The sequence below is a fragment of the Vespa crabro genome, chromosome 15, assembly GCF_910589235.1.
Source record: "Vespa crabro chromosome 15, iyVesCrab1.2, whole genome shotgun sequence".
Classification (NCBI taxonomy): Eukaryota; Metazoa; Arthropoda; class Insecta; order Hymenoptera; family Vespidae; genus Vespa; species Vespa crabro.
In genome coordinates this window covers 47,964-75,000 of record NC_060969.1, presented here as the reverse complement: position 1 = coordinate 75,000, position 27,037 = coordinate 47,964, and the positions used below count along the sequence as shown (strand labels likewise).

At 33.3% G+C, this 27,037-nt stretch overlaps 1 protein-coding gene across 7 annotated transcripts in view; it reads left to right on the top strand.

The window, feature by feature from the left end:
* LOC124429416 (protein sprint) overlaps positions 1–21,955 on the top strand; it is a 153,431-nt gene extending 131,476 nt beyond the window's left edge. For all 7 annotated transcript variants that reach the window (XM_046974677.1, XM_046974672.1, XM_046974678.1 and 4 more), the window contains 15 exons: positions 4,104–4,227; positions 6,180–6,371; positions 10,106–10,290; positions 10,601–10,776; positions 10,852–10,947; positions 11,133–11,719; positions 12,633–13,338; positions 13,410–13,880; positions 13,955–14,099; positions 14,179–14,408; positions 17,910–18,370; positions 18,475–18,606; positions 18,720–18,962; positions 19,057–19,249; positions 19,353–21,955. In XM_046974677.1, the coding sequence (XP_046830633.1) occupies positions 4,104–4,227; positions 6,180–6,371; positions 10,106–10,290; positions 10,601–10,776; positions 10,852–10,947; positions 11,133–11,719; positions 12,633–13,338; positions 13,410–13,880; positions 13,955–14,099; positions 14,179–14,408; positions 17,910–18,370; positions 18,475–18,606; positions 18,720–18,962; positions 19,057–19,249; positions 19,353–19,456 (4,045 nt within the window). In that variant the 3' untranslated portion in view covers positions 19,457–21,955. The remainder of the gene's footprint in view (positions 1–4,103; positions 4,228–6,179; positions 6,372–10,105; positions 10,291–10,600; positions 10,777–10,851; positions 10,948–11,132; positions 11,720–12,632; positions 13,339–13,409; positions 13,881–13,954; positions 14,100–14,178; positions 14,409–17,909; positions 18,371–18,474; positions 18,607–18,719; positions 18,963–19,056; positions 19,250–19,352) is intronic.
* Positions 21,956–27,037: the final 5,082 nt, after the last annotated feature.

The window sequence follows — 27,037 nt, the reverse complement described above, 5'->3', positions numbered from 1 at the left end:
TCTTGCAAGAATAAAAGAAAATATTTGACGATAAGTATATTTCATTTAATTTACATATTTTATATTTACTTTTATTTTTTCAGAATCATTATTTTTTGAAACTAGAAAAATTTTAAAAATTATTTTTCAAGAATAAAATTAAATATAAAAAACATAAGGAACGTATACGAAAATAGAAAAATATAAGTTTCTCCCGATGCATTTAACTCTAACTGCAGTTTTCTAATCAAACCGGATATCCGTTCACGGAAACAAATTGAACGGAGTCAGTGCGTTTGGTTTAAGCGACTTTCTGCGGTATAGTTCAATGGCGTAAATTTTATGCGCCGCTAAGATTGGCGGTATTCCAATCGTAACGAGGCGACCCGACGTCTGGAATTGGTTTTGAGCGGGAGTGCGTTGCGAATACGAAAACAGATTTCGATTCTCGTATTTGACTAGGTAAACCTCGTGTTGCCTCTCTCTCTTTCTTTCTTTCTCTCTCTCTCTCTCTCTCTCTCTCTCTCTTTCTTTCCTTCTATTTCTTTTTTCTACGTTTTCTCCAGTTGCACGATTCTTTTTTTCCTTTCTTTTATATCGACTTGGAAGGCGTTTCCCCGGCGAATTTCATTCCTTCAGACGATGTAGAGAAGAATGACTTCCTCGATAGAGGAAAAATTCCTTTTTTGTGGTTTCTTCCTTACCTTTTAAGGTAATTATCTTCTATAAATATTTTTCTTTCGTAAAAAAAAGAAGAAGAAAAACTGTGAGAAAATGTACGAGATAAATAACGAAGAACTCGATATAAATTATCATTGTACACGATAATTAACATAGCTCGTGCTTTTATCAGAAAAATATCAAAAGAAACTATAAGATAGTTCCAAAAATGGGAAAATAACTAGATGACTTCATTCAGTGAATACTTCGTGAAGCAAATTTATACAAAAATATTATTCTTCTACTACGATATCATATTTGTTTTTTTTTCCATTTATAATTTATCAAGATCATAAGAAGTGCGAAAAACGAAAAATAAAAATTGAATGTGTTAATTAATAATGTCGAGCAAAATAGAAGCACGGAAAAAAATGAAAGTGTGGATGTATCTCGAGAAGAGAGGTAATTTAAAAATCAGAAAGAACAAGAAGGGTAGAAGTGCAGGGCAAATACTACTTAGGTAGTTCGCAAGCGAGGAATGACCGGATTTCTAACGAGCTATCTTTTAAGCGACGAAAAGAAGTGGAAAAAAGAACGAAAAGATGGAAAGATGAAGAAATAAAAGAGGGATTTTCTCTTACAAATATGGAACTAATGCGAGTGGAAAAAGTCGCAAGAGTGGCTGTTTTCAAGTGCAATGTAGAAAGAGAGAGAGACAGAGAGAGAGAGAGAGAGAGAGAGAGGGGGGGGGGAGGGAGGGAAGAAGAGAAAATAACATTCGTATGACTCGCAAAGACTTCGTAGATGGTGCTCCCTATTTCTTTTTACGATCTCAGTCGTCATTCTCCACTTGCCACGACGAGAGAACTGTTCGTCCTTTGCGTTTCGCTTCTTTGATCGTTTGCTCGAAAAGGATATCAAGAATTATTTTTTCAGGAAAATTTCTATTTTCTTCATATTTAAAATGTTATCTTACCTTATCATTTATCTCTATAAATTTTTTTTTTGGCACAGTCATATGAACCTATAAGTATAATTTAATTATCGACGTTGATTTTAAAATGAGCTGATAACATGTCCAATCGGACACTCAGACAGATATACATGTTGTTTCTCCAGATAACTTCTGTAAATAAATAACGTCAAATATTAAATTGTCAAATATCTAAGATTACATAATATTCTTTGATCGAAGAAGTAACGTACAAATTTAAAATAATAAATCCTTTGTTAATAAAATCCTTTTGAATGTCTAATCCTTTGAATATCGTTAATTTTTATTTTTAAATCATTTTTTATAATTTCCTTTTTAAAGAATATGAAACAATCAATTCCTTTTTCCAATTCAATTTCTTTTTCCACAAAGTCATGAAGGTCCTATTTCTCGAAGGAAAGAAAAAGAAAGGAAAAGAAAAAAAAAGAAAGGAAAAGAAAGGAAAGGAAAGGAAAGAAAAGAAGGAAGGAAGGAAAGAAGAAAGGTGAGTCTTTCACGAGGCCCTTCTTCCCTTCAGAAAGGGTCGATCCCTTTCGTGGCGAGCATGTGTGCACGGAAAAGACGTGTGCATGCATCCTCTGCATCCCTTCTTTTTTATGAAACGTGCAGGTCGATGCATAGTTGCTCGTTAATACGTAAAAATGCCGTCGTATAGGAAAATGCGAGAGAGAGAGAAAGAGAGAGAGAGAGAGAGAGAGAGAGAGAGAGAGAGAAAGGGAGGCAAAGAGAAAGAGAAAGAGAAAGAGAGAGAGAGAGAGAGAGAGAGAGAGAGAGAGAGAGGAAGGGAGGCAAAGAGAAAGAGAAAGAGAGAGAGAAAGGGTGACCGGAGGAGGACCACGTGTTGAGAACCTTCAGTTGTCATGGCAACACCCATCTGATCTCGTCCGCAGACGACGAACACTACGATCGTGTTCCAGGATCGTAACCACCCTCTCGTGGACCTCGCCGGCGATCGATTCGGAAAATGTCATCGAATTCTACTTCGATCAATCTAGTGATAACCGCGAAATATGTACGTTCTATGTACATAAGAAAATAACTCATCAAGTTGGACGTTCGGACGAAGAGGAAAATGTTTATTCTTACAATAGTTTTACACGATAAAAGGAATTGTTAATGTCATTATGTTAATCATTGATGTATTAAAAAAAAATCTGACTCGAATAAATGTTCATATCTTATTTATTTTAATAGTCAACTTTTTGCAATATTCTGAATTATTATATTTTTATTATTATAATATTTAAGAAATATTTTCGAGAGTAGTTTAAGAGTCTGGATGATTAGTTTCTTAAAATAAACTTTCCAAAATTCGAGCAAGTCTCAATGATAAGGTCCGTCGCAACAATACTGTAATATACGTTGACGAGGCTGCACGGTCGTTGGTTCTTGATAAAATGTCCAGCTGTCAAACGCAGAATGGACAATACGTCGTCGCAGTGTGCACGTATGCGTGCATGATGGGCGATGCCCGTCGCTTTCAGCCTTTACGTACGTCAACCCGCGCATACCCCCTCTCTATCTGATATTCACCCAATGGACGGTCAAAGTTTGTTGGAAATAACAACGGTATGGCGCTTGGGAAGTTGGTTCGTTCGAAAACACGATTTAACTGTCAAACAACGATGAGATGGACGGAACACACCATGTCACCTGCATCGTTACGCCCATATACTATACTCGTACGAGCTATCAATGGGTAGTAGTGAAAATAATTAATCAAGTCTCGATAATCACTGGTAGTTACGCTTTTCGATCTTACGATGCTCGTTACGTGCTCGAACGAAATTCTATGAGAGGCGATACGTCATCATCTATCTTGACTGTACAGTACACGCTGAACTTCATTCTTTACTAATTTTATCGTTTGAATTGAATTGACTAGCTAATCGAAATAATATAGGAGTGAGTGATAGTATATGTGTGTGTATATATATATTAAGTGTGTATATATATGTGTGTGTATGTATATATATATGTGTATGTATATATATATATATATATACACACACACATAGTATCACTATATATATATATATATATATATAAATATATATATATATATATATATATATATATATATATATACACATACCATTTATAGGTAATTATTATGAACGAAAGCTGAAAATAATTTCGATCGAGACTAGAATTTATCACATATTTAATTTATTAGATACTTGTATTAAGTCTATCGAAAAATTTTGTTCGTTTGTTAATTATTTTTAAATAAAAGAATTTGTTGAATATCTGAAATATGTGTACTGCATATAAGTACCTAGCTACCTATTTTAAGCGTCGATGATGAAACGTTGAGATTACTCGGTTATCACGCTTTGGTACACTGTATTAGCATTACGTTTCACGCACGTCCATGAGGTAACTAATAAAAAAGAAGGGAAAAGAAATAAAAGGAAAAACTTGTTTAATCGATTCTTAACCAACGTTTCTTTCCATTTTCTTTCTGCAGAAGCGATGTCTTCTTGGAACCGTATCTGCAACAGCACGGGACCGTTCAGGTTGTCAGCTCGCCGAGCACGCCACCACCGAATCCGCTCCAGCATCATCAACTTGCGCAGTTACATCATGGACAGGTAAGAAAGAAAAAGAGATTCTTTTCCGGTTTCCAATTTAATCGAACTTGCGGTTCGAAATTTTTTTAATCCTTTTGATTCCCTCTTAAACTCTCCTCGATATCGTTTCATGAATTTCCGCGTTAGCTCAAATTGAAATCGTACCTTGATCAACATAGCGAATCAAATTGAAAGCATAAAAATATAAACGAATCATCCATCAATGAGACGGATGAAAACAAAAACAACAAAAAGATATTGCATCAGAGAAAAATATCGAAGATTTAATAAGAAAATCGTTAAAGTATCAATCAATCGGAATAACGAGAAGGAAGAATAGATACGGGACTCAGGAAAGTGAAAGAACAGATAGGGAAGGGATATGGTAAAGACAGACAGAGAGGGTCGAACTGTAGGGGTGGATTCGGTGCGTGCGGGCTTTTCGAGTGTAATTTAATTTGAAATGCAGACTGACACACAACGGCATTTCAGACTAAAGGGATTAAACGTGGACGTGAGGCACGTGCTGAGAGGCCCCGAAGCTAATTGCAAATCCCTTAATTGCTCGTCGGAAAAAGTTCTCCGCGCGAGACTCTTGTCTCGTAGCGAGCATATCTTTTAGACGCGTCGCTCGTCGGAGTAGATTCTTAAGGAGAGATACATCTGTCTCGCAGATGTCGACGTTAAATTCTTTTATGATTTTCTTTTTATTCAAATCTTTCTTTAGGAAAGGGAATACGAGATTAAGTGATAAAAGATCTTGAGCATCTTTATCATTTTTTAATTTAAGAAACTCAATATTTTATTATATTACTACTATGACTATAGACCTATTTTTCTTACATCTTTCAATCTACCTGTCATAGATGTATATATATATATATATATATATATATATATATATATATATATGTATGTTATTTTTTAACCTACATTATATTATAAAATAATATTTAAGAAAAATAATTTTTAGTTGAATAATTATAATGTTAATAAATGTAAAAAAATTTTGTAAACTACTTATTCTGACAGATTTGCTTGTTAAAATTAAAATGTATATTGTCGAAAAAATGAATAATGAATATCGTAAATTAAATAAAACAAATTTTATTCGATGAACAGCTATAAAGTTCAGTCGGGCAGAATTGATTTCCCTTTCCTTTCATTTTCTGAAAGAACGTTGTACGAAAGAGAAATACTTCAAAATGAGGGGTAAAAGTAACGGCAAGTCGATAGGTGCTCGATTTCGCGAAATTCGTTCACGATAACTTCAATGCAATGTCAGTTTTGACGAATTACTGAAAAAAGTGTTCGACATTGAAAAAGAGAAACAAGGAAAGAGAAAATAGATACCAAGGGGGAAATCGATCGATTATCGTTACGTACACGTTCAAATCAATGATAATTAAAGGTTAAATAGTGGAAGAAAAAACTGGAAGGAATTTACGTATGAAGAAAGAATCGAATGTTCAGCCCTTTTGAATGGCTAATCTTTTTCACAATGAGAACGTTTTATTCTCTTTGTTTCCTCTTCTTTCTTTTTTTTCTTTATTTCTTTTGTTCGTTTCTTTTTCGATGAAAAGATCGTAACAGGTCGGGATTAGATAAAACGATTAAAGGGTAACTAGGTAAATCGTAAAACGACATCGGCTGCAAATTGAGATAACCCTCCACCCTCCTCCCATCCTCATCTCTACTCTTTCTCTCGACGACATAACGCCGCATTAAATCCAGCCGCTTTATGACGGGCCAGGGAGGATTTGCAAGGGGTACCCTCCTGAAATCGTTCCACCAACGACAACGACGACGGAGATTTCCATATTCGTTTCGGTTAACGTACCACAAAATTATCAAGAAATTATGAGTCGATGGCTGTTATAAAAGAATCGATTATTTCTAAAAATAAGCTTTTATTGTTAACCAATTCATTAAGTATCACTCATAAAATCATTTGTATATTTTGGTAATTTCAGAGCGAAGAGTCGCTTTCTTCGGAAGGCTCGGCCACCTCGGGAGGATCTTCAGGCACCACGGAAGATTCTGGCAGCGAGGTGGCATGTGACATAACGCTGATCGAAAGACTCATACGATCCCATCCGATTTGGTTCCTCCCGGGTATTCAAAGAGCTGGCGCTTTCCACTTGTTGCAAGGAAAGGAGGAAGGGGTGAGTATAATTACTTACTTAAGAGAATCAATTAGCCTTAAGAAAATTACGTTGCTCGGTACAGATTATGAATCATTAATCTCATCGCTTTCATGTGCGAAAGCATCGACATTGTCTTCGGTTATATCAGCAAAAGAGAAAATAGAAGTAAAACATTATTTTTCTTCCGTACTCTCTTATTTTCTTTACGATTGTATCGTCGGCGAAGCATGATATTCGAAAAAAGAATATCCTTGATGATCAGTTTCTATTCTTTTTCTTTTTCTTTTTTCCTATATTTTTATCTAAGTAAGATCTCATTGGAGGCTATCGGTTCTATGAAAGATGACATAAAGACTCCTTTAATAATTCTTTATTTATCGTTTCTAGAAATTCTTACTTATTGAAACGATTTTCTACGGTACACTGTTTCTAATCGGTTCTTTCAAATGAAGGTTTGCCCCTGGTGTAGGGTCGTAAAAAATCTACTGAACTCCCGCTGGCACATTTCTCACGGGCCGTACTCAAGTCATGGACAATTAACCGATAATATTTATTACGTTCAACACGTGTCCGGAACATTCGGAATACGAAGGACCTTCGAAACATTTGCGAAAAATCCGTCTTTTCTATGGAGCGTGCGAAAAGTTACGGTTGCACTTTGATTTACTACCCGTTTATTTTGCCGTTGACTTTTATCCGATGAAGCAGGAGAAAGCTACGTGTACGAAAGTCATTTAGAAGTTTCTTCTTTCAGATCTCAAATATAGAATGATCACAAAATTTTCGCCTCACAAGGACGTTACACAAGAAAATGCCTTCCCTGAAACAACAAACAATTCTGTATCGTATTGCAAGACATTTTCTGTTATTTTCATTTTGCCTTCCCGTGTAACCAAATTTATTTCTCTGACAGTTACTTTGATCAAACACAATTGTGAATTTTGAATTGAAGAATGAGAATGAGAAATTATAAAGAGGTGGTATTTTTAGTGAATAGAATGCGCGTGCGCATTTGTGTAAATCGTCCACCGCAAATTTATGGATTCACGGGAGAAGACTAGTAGAATAAAGTGTACTTTACACTATGCCATAGCATACTGGTAGTAACTCGAAAACTCATTTCACGAAAATTCTACGGAGAAATCAGTATCTGCCTGTATCCGCCGAAAGACATTTAAATGGGGAAAATTATCCGACGATTATCAGGGAAACACATATTCGGTATCCGGAAATCGTAATCCCCTCTTGTTGCTTATTCAAACAAAGGCAGGATGATATATTTCATTGTTTGTGGCTATTTGGCAAGCACTGTGTGCCGTTTTAATATGCAGTAAACGTAAATGCCAGATGTGGTACCATCGAAATACTGACCCTATCTCTCTCTCTTTCTCTCTCTCTCTTTCTCTCTCTCTCTCTTTCTCTCTCTCTCTCTCTCTCTCTCTCTCTGTCTCTCTCTTTCTCTCTCTCTCTCTCACTCTACTTTGAGTCTTCTCCAAATGAAATCCAACTTTTATCTACGTAGACCATTGAGAATGTTATTCTTCGAAGGGTCCATATATTTGATCAAATCAAATATTCGATTATTAAAAGGACTGATATCTTATCATTCTTTTCGTTTCCTTTCTGTTCTTTTTATTCCAATCATATTGTTAGTACATTAGCTAGAGTCTAATTATTGTTAAATAAATTTAAAATGAAATCTACCCTTCATTTCTTGAAATATTTCGAACACTCTTTCACTGATATTTATAAAAATATAGATCTTTTAATAATTTTCACGTCTCGACAAAGTGAAAACTGCATCGTTCTGATGTGCGATTATCCATCATTATTCCATCCGTCGTTTCAGCCTTGATATTTCTCTCTATTTCCGTTCGTATCGAGCGTTGAAAAGAGAAGTTGGGAGGAAAAGGAGGGAGGTAGAACAATGAGTGCATCCGTGCGAGCGCAGAATCTTATCTAATACTTCGATGTGAGGAAAAGTGAGAGGAAGAAAACGAAGAAGAAGAATAGGAACAGAGCCAAGTGGTACCAGATGGAAAATCGTGTCAATGCCTTGAGAGAGCTCTCGTAATCATTGTGAAAGCACCTCGTGCCAAAGCGTGCGAATTCTTCATTGAAAATCGTTAACATACGTGTGGCATTTTTAAATAAAATCTTTTTAACTACGGTCCCGCCTTAATTATAACCGAGAATCAATCAAAAAATTACCGAAGATAAATCTCAATAGAAATGTATATTATTCTGTATATATATCAACATTTCAAGATCTTTTATTTTATTATTAAATATATATTCGGCTGTTTGTAATTGAACATGCATAAAGGACATTGTTATTTACTAAAGGTGCAAAAAAAGAATCACAGGAAATCCTTGGTATGAGAAATCAGTCGAAATGATAAGGTTCGACTCAAAGGAAGGAAGGTCTGTCTCTTTCTTTCTGTTGATTATCGTCAACGTTCGCGTCAACGTTTAGTCCAGAGAAACGCGGTAAAGAAATATAATAAACGATAACGTTGGCGTAGAAACTCGAAGAATTATTCGATGTTAGCGAACGATGACAAAGTTCCTAAAACGTCGACGGTCATTTTGTTGTGGGTGGTGATAGTGATCTCTATGGCGATCACGATACCTAGAGACAAGAGAAGAAGAGAAGAGGCTCTGCGTTGTAATCAACTTTGAAAACTACTGCGAACAAAACGAGGCATTGTGCCGTCATTGTTTCCAGCCGTCCCTTTCATTATTTTCTAGCTCTGTTAATTGTTATGCCCGTTCTCTTGCATTTCTTTGCCTCGAGGCTTCCCCACCATCAATCCACAACCATCTCATCTTCTATCTCTCTTTACCGTTTTTCCATGGGTGGGCACGAACGAGCAGATAGCTCGAAAAACAATGCTTCTCGCAATTACTTTCTATAGAACGTTAAGAGCATCCCTCGTTTTCGAAGAAAATGAAAGAATAGAGTGATAAGAAGGAAAAGAGATAGTCATGTCGCGAATCAATAACACGTTGAAATCTAGTAGAAAGGCATAGGAATTCAAAATCTACGAGGCAAGTAGATTGGGAGAAAATGAAAAACAGCCGAGATTCATCCGGATATGCATCGAACATACAGAAGAAAAAGATGAGAGAGACGAAGATGAGAATAAAGGGAGCAACAGCATTCAAGTTTTGCTTCGTTGCTCACCAAGTGGAAAATGAAAAAAGAACTCACACAACGTCATTCATGCTGCTATATCGGCACACCACCGACCATCCGACCGAACGAACGAAACGAGACCTCCCTTTTTCTTTCTTTTACTCGTTGTTGGGTTTCCGCGAGTAACTTCGTCTCCCTCGCTCTTACGAGCCCATCGCTTTTGTGCATTCGCTCATCCGACAGCCATTTTTTGACGGGAGAAGCTCGCAGTGATGCATTGTCTCTACTCTCTTCATCGTCCTCATTTCTTTTCATTTTCGACACTGCATCGAGGTTCTCGCTTATGCATCCGTAACTTTACTAGTAGTTAGCTATACATTTTTTCTTCTTTTGTCTATCGTTTTTTTTTATTCGTTCATTTTATTATTTTTTTTCTCTTTTTTTCTCAATAAATGTATTCTATTACATATATTGAACGTATTATCAATAAGATGTGTTCTCATTTTCTTCTTTTTCATTCTCTTCGCATACATTGTTCTTATTTTCCAAAAAAAAAAGATTATCTCGTCTTTTAGTACAATTCCCGTTTTTTTTCTTTCCTTTCTTTTCATAGAACTTCGTAGTCCGACAATCGAGTCAAAGCGACACGATGGCCCTTTCGGTGAGATTACCAGCCGGGAAGGGACCTTACATCGAGCACTACCTGATCCAAGCCAACAAGGGGAAGTTGAGCTTGGAAACAAGTGAGAACAGGTTCGACAACATCCCCTCATTGATAGCTCATTATTCCCAGTGCTGGTGAGTAGCTGTTTATCGAGTTTATTTCCTTTCATTAAATACTCTTGTATCTATTGAGTAGATCCTTATCGTATACAGGCAACGTGTATAAACTAAAAACAGGAAATTATTTATCTATTGCGATGTTAAATTTAGATAAATCTAGATTTGTCGCGGTATGAATGTTTTTTGCGTATATGTCTCTCTCTCTCTCTCTCTCTCTCTCTCTCCTTCTTTCTCTTTCTCTCATTTATCTAAAAATTGAATCAAACAAGTTGCCTTCTTCTCGAGATAATTAATTCATTCTCACCGTTTCTTGTTTGGCAAGTAGTGATGAGTTGCCAGTGCAATTGACGCTACCGAGAGCAATGCGAGAGGCCAAGAATAGGCAACAACTTTCGTCACTAGCACTTTTAGGTCAAGAATTTTGGAGATATCCGATGGCGAATCCAAAACCACCGGAGAGCAGTAGTAGTAACACATCGAGTTTAAGTAGTTTCCATGGTTGTAAGTCTCTCGAATAAATATTCTTATTCATCGTATAATGATTCATTTGTTTTGTTATAATCTATATTCTTACAGGTAACAACAATCATAATAACAACAATAACAATGGTGGTACTCCGACGACAGAAAGCATCGTTCTTAATCTCGCACCTATTTCATCTCACGATACACGTAAGATATAAGATAGATTAAAAATTGCGGCATTATTTGTGATATATGTATAATATATATATATATATATATATATATATATATATATATATATATATGTATATATAATTTGATTATTTTTAATTGAAAAACAATTGATTAGAAAATTATATTGTATAATTCATGTAATTTCTTTATTTTTATAGAAAATTCGTCACCAACAAATACAGGAACGACGTCGACGTTCGCTTCATCCTTACCACGACAGCCAAGACCAACGCCACCGAATACGCTTAATCTGACAACTTTTAATGAACCACTGGACGTAAAGAAAGATCAACACGAAGTCATGTCTCCGTGTGAGAAACTCTCGCAAAAATTGATCTCTCCGAACTTGGTGCAAAGCGTACGTTGCCCATCACCCATCGTTCATAACGTCGAGAGCAACGTTCTTAGTCCCACTCAGGATACTAAGGGAAACTTCGAGAGCACGAGAAACATCCTTGAAACACCGAAGACGACGATCGTCGAGTTTTCAAGAAGTAGCAAGTTTACCTCCATCGGCACGTCGACATCGAATTTCCATCAAAATATTTCCAACTTTAATAATCCCTCATGCACGAATTCACCTATCATAGCTGATGGTCAGATCGTTGGGCAAAACGTCAAAACTCCACCGCCACCACCACCAAGATGGGCAAAACCTGGATTAAGTCAAAATCAAAGTAATTTTACCGTGACCACAACCGTTACGTTCAATGTCAATCAAACTAACGACGTTAATGTGTCACAGGTGAGTGTCCATAAATAATATAAAGGAAAATGACCAAAGTCGGACTTCTCACCCTATGTGAGACCCGCTACTTATATTGTTAAATAAATGCTGCGAATTATTGATAAATAAGACAACTGCTTCAGAATAACGTAATGAAACTATGGAATCACACTTAATCATTTATTGAAATTGAGCATTCGAATGAGTTATGCATTGATTTCTATTTTTGTGATTTTTTAAATTGTTTCAACGTGTTTTCTCTTCGATATAACTTAATTTCACCGAATATTTTGATGTGCTCAACTTATAAATAATAGTAAAAAATAAAAGAAAAGAAAGATCGTGATTTTATCATTTATTGACAAAGGCGATAGAAACAGCAAGAAAAAAAATGGGATGACATAAAGCTGTTAAAACGTTCAAAGTCCTTAAAACAACTTTGATCCATTTTTGTAAACAAAACTCAGAAATTTATCCTTATTATACTTAATTTGTTAAATATGTTTTAAAATGTATCTGTGTTTAAATAAATTACTCTATTGCGTAATTGAAGTCTGTTCTAATTTTTCGCGTAAAAAAAAAACATTTTTATTCAGCAATGGACAGAAAGACCGGATTTTAATATGTAAAAAATAGGGAATTCGACTTTGGAGCACTTTTTTTAAACCATTATTCTTGACGCTTCTTCATTAATTCGAAAATGTTTTTCATTGTAATTTTTTTATACGAATTCCATCAAGGCAGATTTTTAGATAATCAATCTGAGAATTTTTTGCCATTAAAAAATTACTTTTTAACATTAACATTAAGAAAATTATAGAAGAAAAAGGAATTGGGTATCTTACTTTGGTCACTTTTATATATTTTATATATTTTCTCTATGATATCAATTTATTTTTAATTATTTATTTCATTTTAATTATTTCTCCAGCAAAACACACCGACAGAAGCGAACACATCATTATTGAGTCCACAAAGTGCAACATCCAACAAGTCTCTCACATCGAACTTTTCCATAAAATCACCTCTTTCGCCAACGATGCCAGTGCTATCACCCACATCGAAATTAGTCTCCAACGTCGGTAGCAAAACACCAAATGTTCTTTCGCCCACGACACCATCTAGCACAAGCAAGTCAAAACGACGACGTGATCGCGAAGCTAGGAAGAATTCCCAGCATTATCAAGAATCTGATATCCTTGATTCGTATTACCGTAGCTCACCAGGTGATAAAATCTCAGACTACGAGGATATCTGGAACACAACCGATCAATCGAATCACTCTACTTGGTCACCGAACGACAGACTCACACGTAACGAGCCATCCGGTAATGCTCAGGATCGTTTAAGAAATTCCAACGATCGATTGATCGGTCAAGAGAGATTATTTAGTCCGATCGAGAGATGTCCCAATCAGAGAGACGACAGATTGACGGGGAACAAGCAGCTGATCGTAAGAAACGAGAGGTTCATTTTGAGAAATGACAAGTCGGTTATAAATGAGAAACTCGGTTATAAGGAAGTTACTAGTCCAGAATTCAGTAGTTTTAAACCCGTTCCTGAAATGAAAAATACCGAACAGATATCACCTGAAGAAACAGGAATGGGAAGAAGGCCCGATTTACTCTCTAGAGTTTGTGAGTATATATAACATTAATATTTGGGCCTTTTTTTATTTGCTATCTTTTAACAAATATTATTCTATCAGGTAGTGCCAATTCGCTGAACAGTCCTAATGCAGTGACACCGCCAAGAAATAAACTAGGATTGATACTCGCCAAATCAGAAAGCAATAGTCCTCTAACACCTGAATCGAAACAAGGTAGTCCATTTTACGCGGAACCAGCTGATGCGATCGGTCAAAGCGCAGCGATAATACCAAGGAGAAGATCGAAGAACAATCCGGCAACAAATAAATATCGTCATAGCGAACCAGGCTGGCTACAAACACCGGTTGGCAATAATTCGAATCAATTACATCCTATCGACTGGGAGGAGACGGAAGAGACAGAGGATAAGACACCATTGATATCGTCATCCGTCGACAATTTAGCTAAACGCCTTGGTACGAGAGAAGTGAAAAAAATTCCTCGGGCAAAACCCGTACAACCACCAAAGATTAGAGTCAAGGTATTCAACGATACATCCTGGGCCGTGGATTCGAGTTGGGAATTTATCGGTAAATTTTGTATAACAAACAAAAGGGGAAAAGAGAGAGATCGTTAAAATAAATTATTTTAATATCATATACAGGAAACGAAGGAGACGATTGTGAGCCAGATTACGACTGTGATGCAGATTACGATGGAGAAAACGTTGCGAGAAAGTTTCCGGACGAGGAGTGCGATAAGGATATTGTAGGGAATACTTTGACCGTTCAGAGTATCATTCTGCAACGGTAAGAGATCATTCTGGAAAAGAAAAAACGATATTGTTAAGACTTGTATCATAACATGTAAGATCGTATAATTGTCTAGGTACCCAGAATTGTTAAAACCACCGGATACGTCAGAGTCGGTGTATAGCGACAGAAACTCCTCGTACGATAATGTCGAAAAGAGGAATGAAAGAGAGGACACGCCGGAATCGAGAAAGGATCAAACGTACGACCCATCCGAATGGGAAACTATGTTAGATACGGACGAGAGTGATGTAGAGAGAATCAAGAGAAACAAAAGCTTCAAGGAAAGACTGGATCCTCTCTTGTGTGAGTTTACTGTTTGTTATTTATATAATATTAAATATTTGTAGTCGAACAGAGAACAAATAAACATTAGACGATTGATTGTTGTTTAAGAAATGCAACTAATCTTATTGTACTGCATAGATATTATACGCTGTGCATATGAAATTTAAACAAAACATAAAGCTCAGAAAAATAATTGATTAAGCATACATTACTTATTGTACGAACGGATATAATTTCGACCAATAGAGTAATCTCAAAAGGAATACAATCGTAAAGATTTAACCGGAAATAGATATACAAAAACATTGACCTTACGCGTTAACTTAGCTAATCGAATCCTTTTGTACATATTAATTAATATATTGCACAACAAGTATCGTATGTAATGAGGTTTTAGCTTCTTGTTTTATTGTTCTTTTTATAACCGGTAAAATTATTTTATAACCGATAAAAATATCGAAGACAATGCAAAATTGTCAATTTAATTGTCCTTTATTCTAAACCCTTTTTTCTTCTTCTTTAGTAGATTCTCGGTTCTACCATATGCATGCTGACATTTTCTAATGTTTCTTTACTGTTATTATATTGTCATATCATAATATTAGTGTTTAAAAATGAAGAAGGCTTTGAATGTATATTACTTATCTAAAGTATGATATTTGATATCGCTGGAAGAGTAATAAACATATCGAAGAGCGGGGATAATCGAATAGCAATAGTGAAAGAATCATATTTTTTCCGACAGAAAGTGTACACATCCTTGTATCAGGAATTTATTTTTGAAGATCGATTTTGAAAATTTTTAAAGAATTATTTATTTTCGAATTTCTTTTAAAATTTGTTCAAATCTTATTCAGAAACAAAATATATTGAAGAAAGCATACACTTTATATCAGTATTTTTGCTTATTTTTTATCGTAAAATAAAATTTTTTCTCTTCTGTCATGACTTTATCTATAAACTTTCAAGTCGATAATTTCTCCTCATAAATTGTCTAAATAATCATCTTTGGAACAATCAACGTAATATCCATGTTTGTATAATATCAAGCGTGTGAACATGCTATTTATTCTAAAGTTAATGAACATTTTTTAGAAAGTGTTCTACATTGATAAGACCGTTAATTAATAATAAAGTTATTTTGTGATATAGCCTATGTTATAATTAACAATAAATTTATTATATTATTTTTTATTATTTTATATCGAAAAATTTGTTTTGAAATTATACTCTATCTGATTTTTAATGCTTAGATTTTGAATAGCATGATGAAAAGATTTTAATAATAATAATAGCGATTATACAGTGGCTAATCACTGTAGAAAATTCATTTTTAGAAAGATAACATAATGCATAACATTGATAGTCTATGTGCATTCAAAAATGAATTGCATGTGTCGATAATTACAATTGTTCTTTCCGCATAAAAATCAGGCGACTCAGATTCAGGTTTCTAGACTATTTATTGTCTCGCCGTCATGTTCCTAAACTTTTCAAACAGTCTTCCATCTTCATTTAACTTAAATCAAACAAAGCCCTTTCAAGTATTCAGATTAGACTTTTTTTCATATAGAATAATTTCGGATTTTGTTATATTAATATTTAACAATGTATTTCCGAAGAATATATCAACAGAATGTAATTATTTGTACAAAGAAGAGAACAGATTGTGAAATTAACGGCAAATTTAACTAAGTGATCTAAATGATTACCTTTTAAAATGGTATTATACTTTTTTATAGATCATCGACGATGTCTTTTCGAATTCAATACTGTAATATTTAAACAGTAATTAGCGATATTATTGGTATAATTATTAGTATAATTAATGACGATAAGTCTAAGATAAATGTGTTTAGAGTATATCGAGTATAATGAAGAAAGCTTAAACAGTAATTAGCGAGATTACTGGTATAATTATTAATATAATTAATGACGATAAGTTTAAGATAAATGTGTTTAAAGTATATCGAGTATAACGAAGAAAGCTTGAATTCTGTATGAACTTAACGATAAATGTCCGTCCTCGAGCGAAGACCGAGTTCAATGATATAGAGAAAGTTTATTATTGCGTCATCAGGGAAGTTGGTAGGGATTTCTTCAGGTAGTCGAGAAGACGACTCGACCAGATCTTATTATAGCTCAGCTGATCAAACAAGAATCGTTGAAGCTTAAAATTAGACGTTGCTCGTGTTTGTTATCGCTTCGATCGACTTCGAGGTGATAACAATATTGAGATCGAAGATTGGATATTTTCTTTTTAAAAAGAAAAACATCTTCTGAAAAAGAAGATTTGTAATTTTAGTGCTTTCGATAAATTAAATCATTCGAGTTTAACGTTTTACCGCGTTTTACTTAAGGTGTAGGTATAATTCAAAAACTTTCTATGAAAAAGTGAAATATTCTTTCGAGAAAAAAATCGGTAGTTATTCGTATAGAAATCAGTGTCGGTGAACAAACGCAGAAAAGTATGCAAGTGTTTGAACTTTCTCGTTGATGGAACGAAAACGTTGAGAATCGTTGTTTCTCTTTCTAGAAAGAACATTATCTCTGTCCGTAACATTCTTCAGTGTTATAAATGATAAAGTGTCATTAAACCTTTGTCGACGGTCAAAGGCACGTTCTATTAATCGAGCCACGGGTCATGTCAATACGATTAGTCAATCTGGCTCATTCGGAATATTTTATAAGATTACATCGTTTGAAAAAATATACAAATTTTCTAAAATTTATCTTGTGTATATTCCATTTATATTGCATATAGATAGATATCAAAGTACCAAAATGATTTCTGATTTTATGATTACGAGGTCTGTTTAATATAATAGAAATTTCCTAGGCTCTCATTTAATCATAGTGATGAACTTTTGACGTCGAATAAAAAAATTCATATGGACATTGTACTCTTTGGTTGAAATTAATATTGTGATTTACTTGGTAGTAAAAGGATATATTGAAAATGCTCAATTTTTCCGTCGAGAATAACAACGAGCAAACAAAATTCTGCGTTAATACATGTAGCATGTTCCGCCAGATCAGAAGATGGTTTCGTTGTCTTTACAGGAAGTTCCAACGAAGTGTAAATATTCTTAAAAGTGAGCTTTATGTATCTTAAGAGATCATTTAAAAATGTACAGTTCTTTGTGGACGATCAATGTATCTATGCATATGACGAAATCAATCGATGAGATCGAAATATTTATATATGCATTCGATGAATTTTTAGCTTGCGCTTTCTCAACAAGAACAAAATATTATATAATACAATATATAATAATCATGAATTAAAATAATGACGCAGTTATACATTGAATAATTAATCAGTATAGTGTACAGTGTCCAAGAATGAGTTAATAATTATAAATGCTTATTGCTACAGCGACTTTTCTTCACAGAGCCCTTCGTTTCAAATCGTTCCGTTCGCAAAGGATTAACTACAGAAATTTTTTTAGAGTTAAGAGATTTATGTATTTTGTATTATATATAAATTAAAACCGTTTTTTATTTTTTAATTTTTAGCACCACCGAGATTACAAGCTCTAAGAAATCGCGACGTGAGTGGTACTGGTTCAACGATAAGATCGTACGCCCTTCAATTAGCAGCCGACAAAACAACCACGTTCTCCCAAAATATCGACAATTTTATTCAATGCACGAAGGAAGGCAAGGAAGCGAGCCCTCATGTGGTCATGAGGAATATGCGACAATTTATGTCAGGAATGAAGAATTATTTGGTGAAGCACGGTGAACGAGAGTTCGAGAAAGAAGTTGAGAAAGAGAGATTAAAATTAAAACCGAACGAATTTTTGAATCTTGATGCCATTCTGGAAGGTGTGATGATGAGTCTCGTTGTACGGCCACTTAGAGAGCACGTTTATAGGCTCTTCGTTGATCATTATGCTAGCACGGGCTCTCTTCAAACGCTCGCTGAAAGTATTCAACATGCCCAGGGTAAACACGTTCAAGATCTTGGTGTTCGAGTTAGTATATTTTTCGATTATTGATCATCTATAGATCTTATAGTTCTTAGTAGTTACTATATTATAGAGTGAATATTAAAATAATTTGTTATTATATTCAACAGCCAAAAATTATACCTCCGTCGGAATCAAGTCTGGAACGTATATTGAAGTACCTCGAACGACTACAGAAAGCAGACTCCCCATTGGATAAGTTGGAGAATTTATTAGCTGCAATATCTGCAATATTTAACTCTGTAAGTATAAGAAAAATAATTAAATCAAGGTGACTTTTATAAATATTATAAATAATATTATAAATAATATATATAATTATTATAAATATTAAATCTTATGATTGTTTTCATAGATTAAACATGCCAATTCCGGAAGGCACGTGACACTAGGCGCAGATGATCTTTTACCTCTTCTCGTCTGGGTATTGGTTCGTGGTAAGATCGTAGATGCCGAGGTTGAAGCCGAGTATATGTGGGGCCTCCTTCATCCTTCTCTCCTTACTGGAGAAGGTGGTTATTATCTGACGACGCTCTCTAGTGCGGTGCACGTTTTGAAGACTTTCAAATCCAGTCATGGAACAATGTCTACGTTAAACGTGAGGAACCTAGACTATAGTTTTAAAGAAAACTGTCATTAAAAGTATCAATTTATTTGATAGAAAAATTATATTAAAAATGTTTATTTTGTAGGGCTGTGGAACGCCAGACTGTTCTTCTGTTCTACGTATTCTTGTACCAGATGAATTACATGGTTCTTTGAATACTAGAACGTTACCAGTGCGGCCGAATATGAATACCAGAGATATTTGCCGCATTCTTGCACACAAAATAAGATGCACCAACCCTCAGGATTATGGTCTTTTCAAATTGGTGCAAGGAGAAGGTATTATATTGTTTAAATTATTTGTACTGTATTAGAGCAAGACTGATTAGTGATTGCGATGAACAGTATCCGTTATATACATGTATTATACTTTATTTTTTAGAAACGCTGTTAGGCGATCATGAATGCCCGCAAGAGCTCTCTCACTGCCTTTTTGCCTATAAACGAATCGATGCGAAGATAGCCTGGCCGAAAACCAGTTCTTGAACGTCGCGAAACAGCGTATTTTTTATTAAACTAAATTAGATTTGTATCATTCTCGTGTTGTTCGTAAGTTCGTGGCACATTGTCATTCTATAATTATTCTACTCTGACTGAACTATCTAATAAGATACGTCTATGAAACTGGTGTGTCAATCCATGTAACTGATTGTATCTTATATACATTTCATGTTATTGCGAATAGTACCATTGTTCTATTAGATCTGTACAACATTTTCTCTCAATCAGAATTTTTTAGAGATCTTTTTCATTACATTCTATTCATACAACAATTTTATTCCAAGAAAGGCATTGTTTCACGATTAGTTTCTTTTTAAAGCACCCATTTAACTTTACGTGAACAATAAAATGCTTTATAAAGATTCATATCTTACCCTCGAAATACTTGCCACTCTAGTACTCCTAGTACTTTTTAATCATAAAAATTTTAAAATAATGGTATATCTCATAAACTTATAAAGAGATAAAATATTCGACAGTATGACTTATTTTTCTTTTTAATTGTTAACATTTTTATTAAAAGATATTTTCCTTGTTAAGATATGTGTAAAATTCACAACCAGGTGGTTACCCCTGGAAATATTTCAAGCAGGTGCTATTTTTAAAAAAGCTTGCTGTATTAAACTGCGTTATTTAAATCTAAGTTTTACGCGGAAAATGATAACATTATTCACGAATCAACGTCAAAAAATAAAGATTAAATATCGCGTATGTTCTACTTCTCCATTTTTATATACAATGTATCAATGAAAACCATATTATTCAGTATTTAATATTTCGTAAACATCTACATTAATTAATACGATTTTATTCTTTTAGATGAGCAGAGTGGGATTCGAATTAAGAGAGCCATGTTATTCGTAATAAAATTGTGAAAAGTATGGAACAAAAAATACTTAGTTTTCCAAAATAAATATTTATTTCGACGTATATAAATTAAAAATAGAATTAGAATCAATTATACTTAATTCCCTTTTTCCTATAGAAAGTACGCCATTGTGCGTCTTAATTAAGGACATGTCATGGTTGCTATAAAATTAACAAAAAAAGAAAAGATACAACGATAGATCTATGGTCTCTATGATCGAAACCAACTTTGCGAAGGGAGTACTATACATTTTCTATAATTGATTAAGCTGTAGGTTCTTGATACAAATTATAGAATAGAACACAAAAGACTAGTTTAGACTCTATTTTAAGTACTTTTTATGACACATGGTGAAATACTAGATAAGCGATTTGTATTTTAGGCAATGTTCGTATATTTATTGGAAGTTGTATACATATTTTTCAACATTTTTCGAATGTTTTTTTAAATATACATTTTTTTTTAGAATTTGCTCGACTGATTTGGGCATCGATTATAGGCTGTGCGATGTTATTAAGACTTGACGTGCAAACAACATTAATAACAGAAGACGATGTGCATTTCAAATATAATTACTATTAAATGAAAAATAAGATTATAAAAATGTGTATCGCGAAATCACCGATATTCAAAATTTAAAAGCATTACTTAATAACGAATCTTGTACGAATCAGTGGAGCACTTATTATCCTGTACTAGGAGATAGTACTTGATATCCATAATATTAGTAATTATATGTACATTTCTTCTCATCTAATTTATTAAAAGCGTTTTTAATACATGTATATGTATATATATTCGTTTATACACGTTATACGTGTATATTCGTGTATATTTAAGACATGTATGATAAATATTCGTTGCATAGACGTGCTTTTATTCGTTTTCTTAATATGATTAACTATAATGTCAATGCTTCTAATTATGCTAGTCAAGCCAATACAAATCTAAAGTTTGTAAAAGGATCTTTAAATGTAATTTTTCAGATAGGTTAATCTGCTGAAAAGTATATCATTATCATTCTTGTTGCGATTATTATTATTATTATAATTATTATAATTATTATAATTATAATTATTATTATTATTATTATTATTATTATTATTATTATTATTATTATTATTATTATTATTATTATTATAATTATTATTATTATTATTATTATTATTATTATTATTATTATTATTATTATTATTATTATTATTATTATTATTAATACATCTGTAATATGTAACTTTATGCTCAATAAACATTTTTCTATAATACCAATTGATGGGAAATACACGTGAAAAACATTAGTTTGAGAAAAATATTTTATTAGTTTTTCAACAAATATACAATGTTTGTTGGCACAAGAATTTGACGAATTCTGAGAAAAACAGAATAAAACATGTACGTGCGAGAGTGTGATTCTAATTCATCAAGTATCTTCTCGAAAAATAATCAGTAATATTAGTGAAATAGAATTTGAGACAAATTCATATCGATAATGTAATGTAATTGTATCGATTGTCGATAACATAGTATATCTATTTGAAACAAAGATTAATATTCGTAACCAATGGCTTTGTGTAACGTCACGATAATCGATAAAGCAAACAAATGACAATTGGTAATTTTTTGTATTTCAATTAGTATAAATCTGTTTCCCCATTTATATTCGTTCGCTTTAATAATATATATTTTCCATTATTTCACATGCATTTAAACAATGTATGGAATATAACATGGAATATAATGAAATATAATTACACCGAGTATAATTAACTAATATTTAACAAATGGCATATTTGTTTAAACATTGTATAGTGCTATCTCTCTCTCCCTCTTTCTTTCTCTCTCTCTCTCTCTCTCTTTCTTTCTCTCTCTCTCTCTTTCTTTCTCTCTCTCTCTCTCTTTCTCTCTCTCTCTCTTTCTTTCTCTCTCTCTCTCTTTCTTTCTCTCTCTCTTTCATTTATTCTTTTTACTTGTTTCTTTATCCCTTTCTAATTTCTTTGAAACATCCATTATCAAATTTTCTTTGTTCTTTCTCTAATCCTGATCAATCGCATTATTCACGTGATCCATTCATCCAATTATCTACAACCCTTCTTACAAACCTTATCTCCTGTGATGTCCTCTTCCTGTTTCAGCGTCCTCTTTTGATTATGGTCTTCTGTAAGCACGTACTTTATTTCCTCTTAGAAATTTAAGGTAAGATATAATTTAGTGCAAACTATCTATTATTATAAACTTTTGTGGAGTAATGATTTTCCATAACTATTAACTCTACTTCTAATTTAATTTCTCCTAGTTTTCCTTCTTTTGACTATTTGATTTTTTTTTTAATTTATAAGACAGTAAGAAGAGTTTATAATAAAGCTTAGATTGTTAGTTTTCATTATATTTCTAAAATATTTTCTTTTCGTGCATAATTCATTGTTTTCCTTCGTATATCAAATTCAGGCTTCTTTTTATATTAGCATTTTTGGAACACTCGTATATCATATAACAATTGTAATCATTTTATGTTTTATTCTTTCGAGTATTAGATCGAGAATTTACGCATTGACAAGTAATGTACTTAATGTGGTCTAGTGAGCGTGAGCGACGTGATTATTTGACTTAGTCGGTGAAGCACAGCACCATTTTATATTCGGTGACTATCAGACTAAATACGTATGCCATTAAATTTCGTTAATTAGTATATTTTTCTAATGTTTTTTCTTTCAATATATCAATCGATTGTCGAATATTTCCACGTATGAATATTCCGCAAGTCGACATATTGTCGCATTTAAAAAATATTCGCGAAAACAATTAATTATTGCCTCATACCTTTTTCGAATTTTTTAATTTTATTTCTACGATATCGGCACTTCAATCGTTTTTGAATGATATTTCTATTAATAATTCATTATTATTTAATCGTTATATTGACTCCTTGATGATTTTGTTCGAACTATTTGCGGAAACGATAATGAAATTAAAAAAGAGAATGGGAAAGGGAAAAATTCAAGTAAAGCGTGCATGGACAGGGAAGGAAAGATGCTTATTAGTCGTGAGTGTGTCAAAATAATTCGTTTGAAAAGTTTAAATAATCTCGTGTGACATCTTTTGTTCTGATGATCATATGGACTCATGAATGTTGCATTGATATTTGAAAGGTAGGCGCCAGACAAACCCATGGCTCGTTTTGTCTAGATGTCTTCCTTCGTTGTTTATTGCCCGGCTCGATACATTATTGAAGACTACGTGTTAACTAAAAATTCCTAAGCTCGAACAAAGTTGGCAATATTTATCTACGCGTTTTCTTAGCGAATATTCAACGAATTTCTAAGGGCAGATATTTTTAATAATGATATGTAGCCTTTAAGAGAAAGTACTGTGAATTGTTGAGTGTGTATATGTGTGCGTCAACATTTTTGAAACCTATGTGCTAAATTCAAAATACCTAAGATCGAACAATGTTGGTTGTGTATTTTTTATCTATGCATTTTCTTAAAAAGTGTTCAATGAATTTTCAAGGATAAATATATATATTTTTTATAGTGACATATGGCTCTAAAGAGAAACTGTGAATCGCTAAGATTCACATGCGCATGTGTGGGTGAACAGCTTGTAGAATCATACATTGTAGGTTTTAGAATAAATTAATCAATTTTTAAATCAGGATTTCCAGCTTCTAATAAACTAATTTCCATTTTTCCCCTATTCCCATTCCTTCTGCGTTTTCATTTATGCACGTGCTTATAATCTCTTATGTAAAAATAAGGAACAGTTAGAATGATTAGTTCTACTTTCTAGTGACTGTCATTGCTATAAACAAAGAAATAGATTTTAATAAGACTTTAATAAGATTCTAAATAGACTTAAATAGACTTTAATAAGACTTTAAATAGACTTAAATAGACTTTAATAAGACTTTAATAAGACTTTAAATAGACTTTAAATAGACTTAAAATAAGAAATAGACTTTGAGGCAGAATGAGCCATGGATTTGTCTAGAGCAATGTGTCACTCATTAAGTAGTGTTATCATTTTGAAGCAAGCGATCGACATGGAATTGTCTAAATATTTTAAACGAACTATCTTGACACGCCCACGACCAATAAGCATCTTTACTCTTTCCCTTTCGTCTTCGTTTACATTTCGTTTAAACTATCCTCTAGTTTTATTCGTAATATTCGTTATTGCTCTAATTTAATACTTGGCAGCACAAATAATGGTACACAAATATTTCGAAACAATTGTAACTCAATCTGTCAAATATGGTTATAAACTTTTTAATTCACGAAGTGCTTTATATCGCACATCTCGTTAGAAGATGTTTATACTTCTACATATATGATACACAATGTATATACAATTGAGATATATTTAGAAATTTAAACCATTTCTCACGTCTAGTCTGATAGTTTAGTTAAGAATATCAATATTCTTTTTAATCGCTCAATTTGCCCGTTCGCTCTAAGAATTTTTAGAATTTTTAGTATATATTTTATTTATTCTCGCACGCAATAATTGATGAGCTTTGATGTAAACACCGCTTCGTGATTCGATATTACAAAATCCAATCCAATATTCCGGATTTCTAAAAACTTATGACTGTTTTTCTAGTTTTTTAATGACATCAACTGTGTTAGTACTTTTTATAACATACAACCACACGAATTTGATCAAAAATGTATTTATAGTTCTTTGTAAAATGTAAAGGTCCTAAATGATCTATATAATAAGTTTCTATTTTCTAACGACTAATATACAAGATACACAATTTTTTATCGCTTTTTCCGCTACAGGAAAATAACCTTTATCATGTGTTGCTTTAATAATTTGTGTACACATTAGTTTAGAAACAACTAATACAAAGTGTCTCCATTATAAATTTTAAACAATACATTGTTTATAATGACGTAACCATCAAGAGGCCTTTTTATCGCGTTAAATATTTTTCTCACATTTCTATCTTCCTGTTGTGATTGCTTAATTTTCGGGATAGTTTTACCACTCATATAGTATACAGTATGAAAGGCTTGATCTGATTTATATTTTTGTAATAAAATTGTACTGTATTCGTCCGCCGACGCATTTATGTGTAATTCTGTTTCCGTAACTATTCTATTGGGTTGTCCGGAAAGTAATTTCGTTTTTTTCCCGACAGAGGATTTAATTCTATTTTTTTGCACCCAACTTCACACTTAAGTCGCATAATTATTATATGTTTTGAGAGCTGATATAGCAAGGCTTGTGTGTGAAAAAGTCCAATTGATTCTTCGCAGTAGTTTTTGATTGGTGCCCTTTTAGATATGCAGAGCAATGAGCAGCATTTTCGTCATATTTTACTTCTTTAATATAGAAAAGGTAAAAATGCTGTTCAAGCCAGACAGAAATGAACCGATGTGTATGGAGAAGATGTGTTTATAGTACGCCAGTGCCAGAAGTGGTTTGCAAAATTTCGATCCGGTAATTATGATGTCGAAGATGCATCATGTTCTGGAAGGCCTGTTGAAGCTGATAAAGACACGATAAAAGCATTAGTTGATGTAAACCAGTGAATAACAACACGTGAGATCGGTGAGAGGTTAAATTTATCAAATTCAATTGTTTATGACTACTTGAAAGGCCTGGGTTTAACCTCGAAACTCGATATATGGGTTCCCCATATTCTCACGGAGAGAAATTTGTATCGTTGCGTTGACGTCTATGATTCGCTTCTCAAACGTCACGAAAATGATCCATTTTTGAAGCGCATCATTACTGGGGACGAAAAATGGATTGTATATAACAATGTCAAACGCAAGAGATCATGGAGCAAAAAAGATGAACCGGCTCAAAGCATTTCCAAAGCCAATATCCATCAAAAAAGGGGGATCCTGTCTGTTTGGTGGGATTTTAAAGGAATGGCTTTTTCTGAGATTTTACCGGATAACACAACAATTAATTTAGAAGTCTACTGTCATCAGCTGGACAAACTGAATGATGCACTTCAACAGAAAAGGCCAGAATTAATCTACAGAAAAGGTGTAGTGTTCTACTAAGATAATGCGGGACCTCATACAAGTTTGGTCTCTCGTCAAAAGCTTTTACAGCTTGAATGGGATACAATGCCACACCCACCATATTCTCCAAATCTGGTACCTTTGGATTATTATTTGTTCCGGTCACTGCAAAATTTTTTAAACGATAAAACCTTCACTTCAAATGAGGAGGTTAAAAACCACCTCGATCAGTTTTTTTGCCACCAAAGACACAAAATTTTATGAGCGTGAAATCATGCTACTACCAGAAAGATGGCAAAAGGTATTGGACCAGAATGGCCAATATATAATTTAATAAAATATTTGTTCATTATACGAAAATTGTCCTTCATTTTTACAAAAAAAAAACGAAATTACTTTCCAAACAACTCATTATATAACATTAATACGGGTTTGTTGCATAGTACATATCTCTTTCAATCGGATAAGCGCTTTTTCTTTTTATCTTCAAATTGAACTCTAACAGCTCTCAATAAATTTGTGAATGGACGCGTTATAATAGAGTACTTCCATACGAATTTTCTAAAATAATTACACAAGCTGAGAAAACCTTGATCCTGCTTCTCATTAATGGATACGGGAATTTATACATTGCTTCGATTTTAGGATATAAATGGATAAACTTGACCATTCTCGATAGTATCATCAAAGAATTATACTTGATTTTGTAAAAAAACA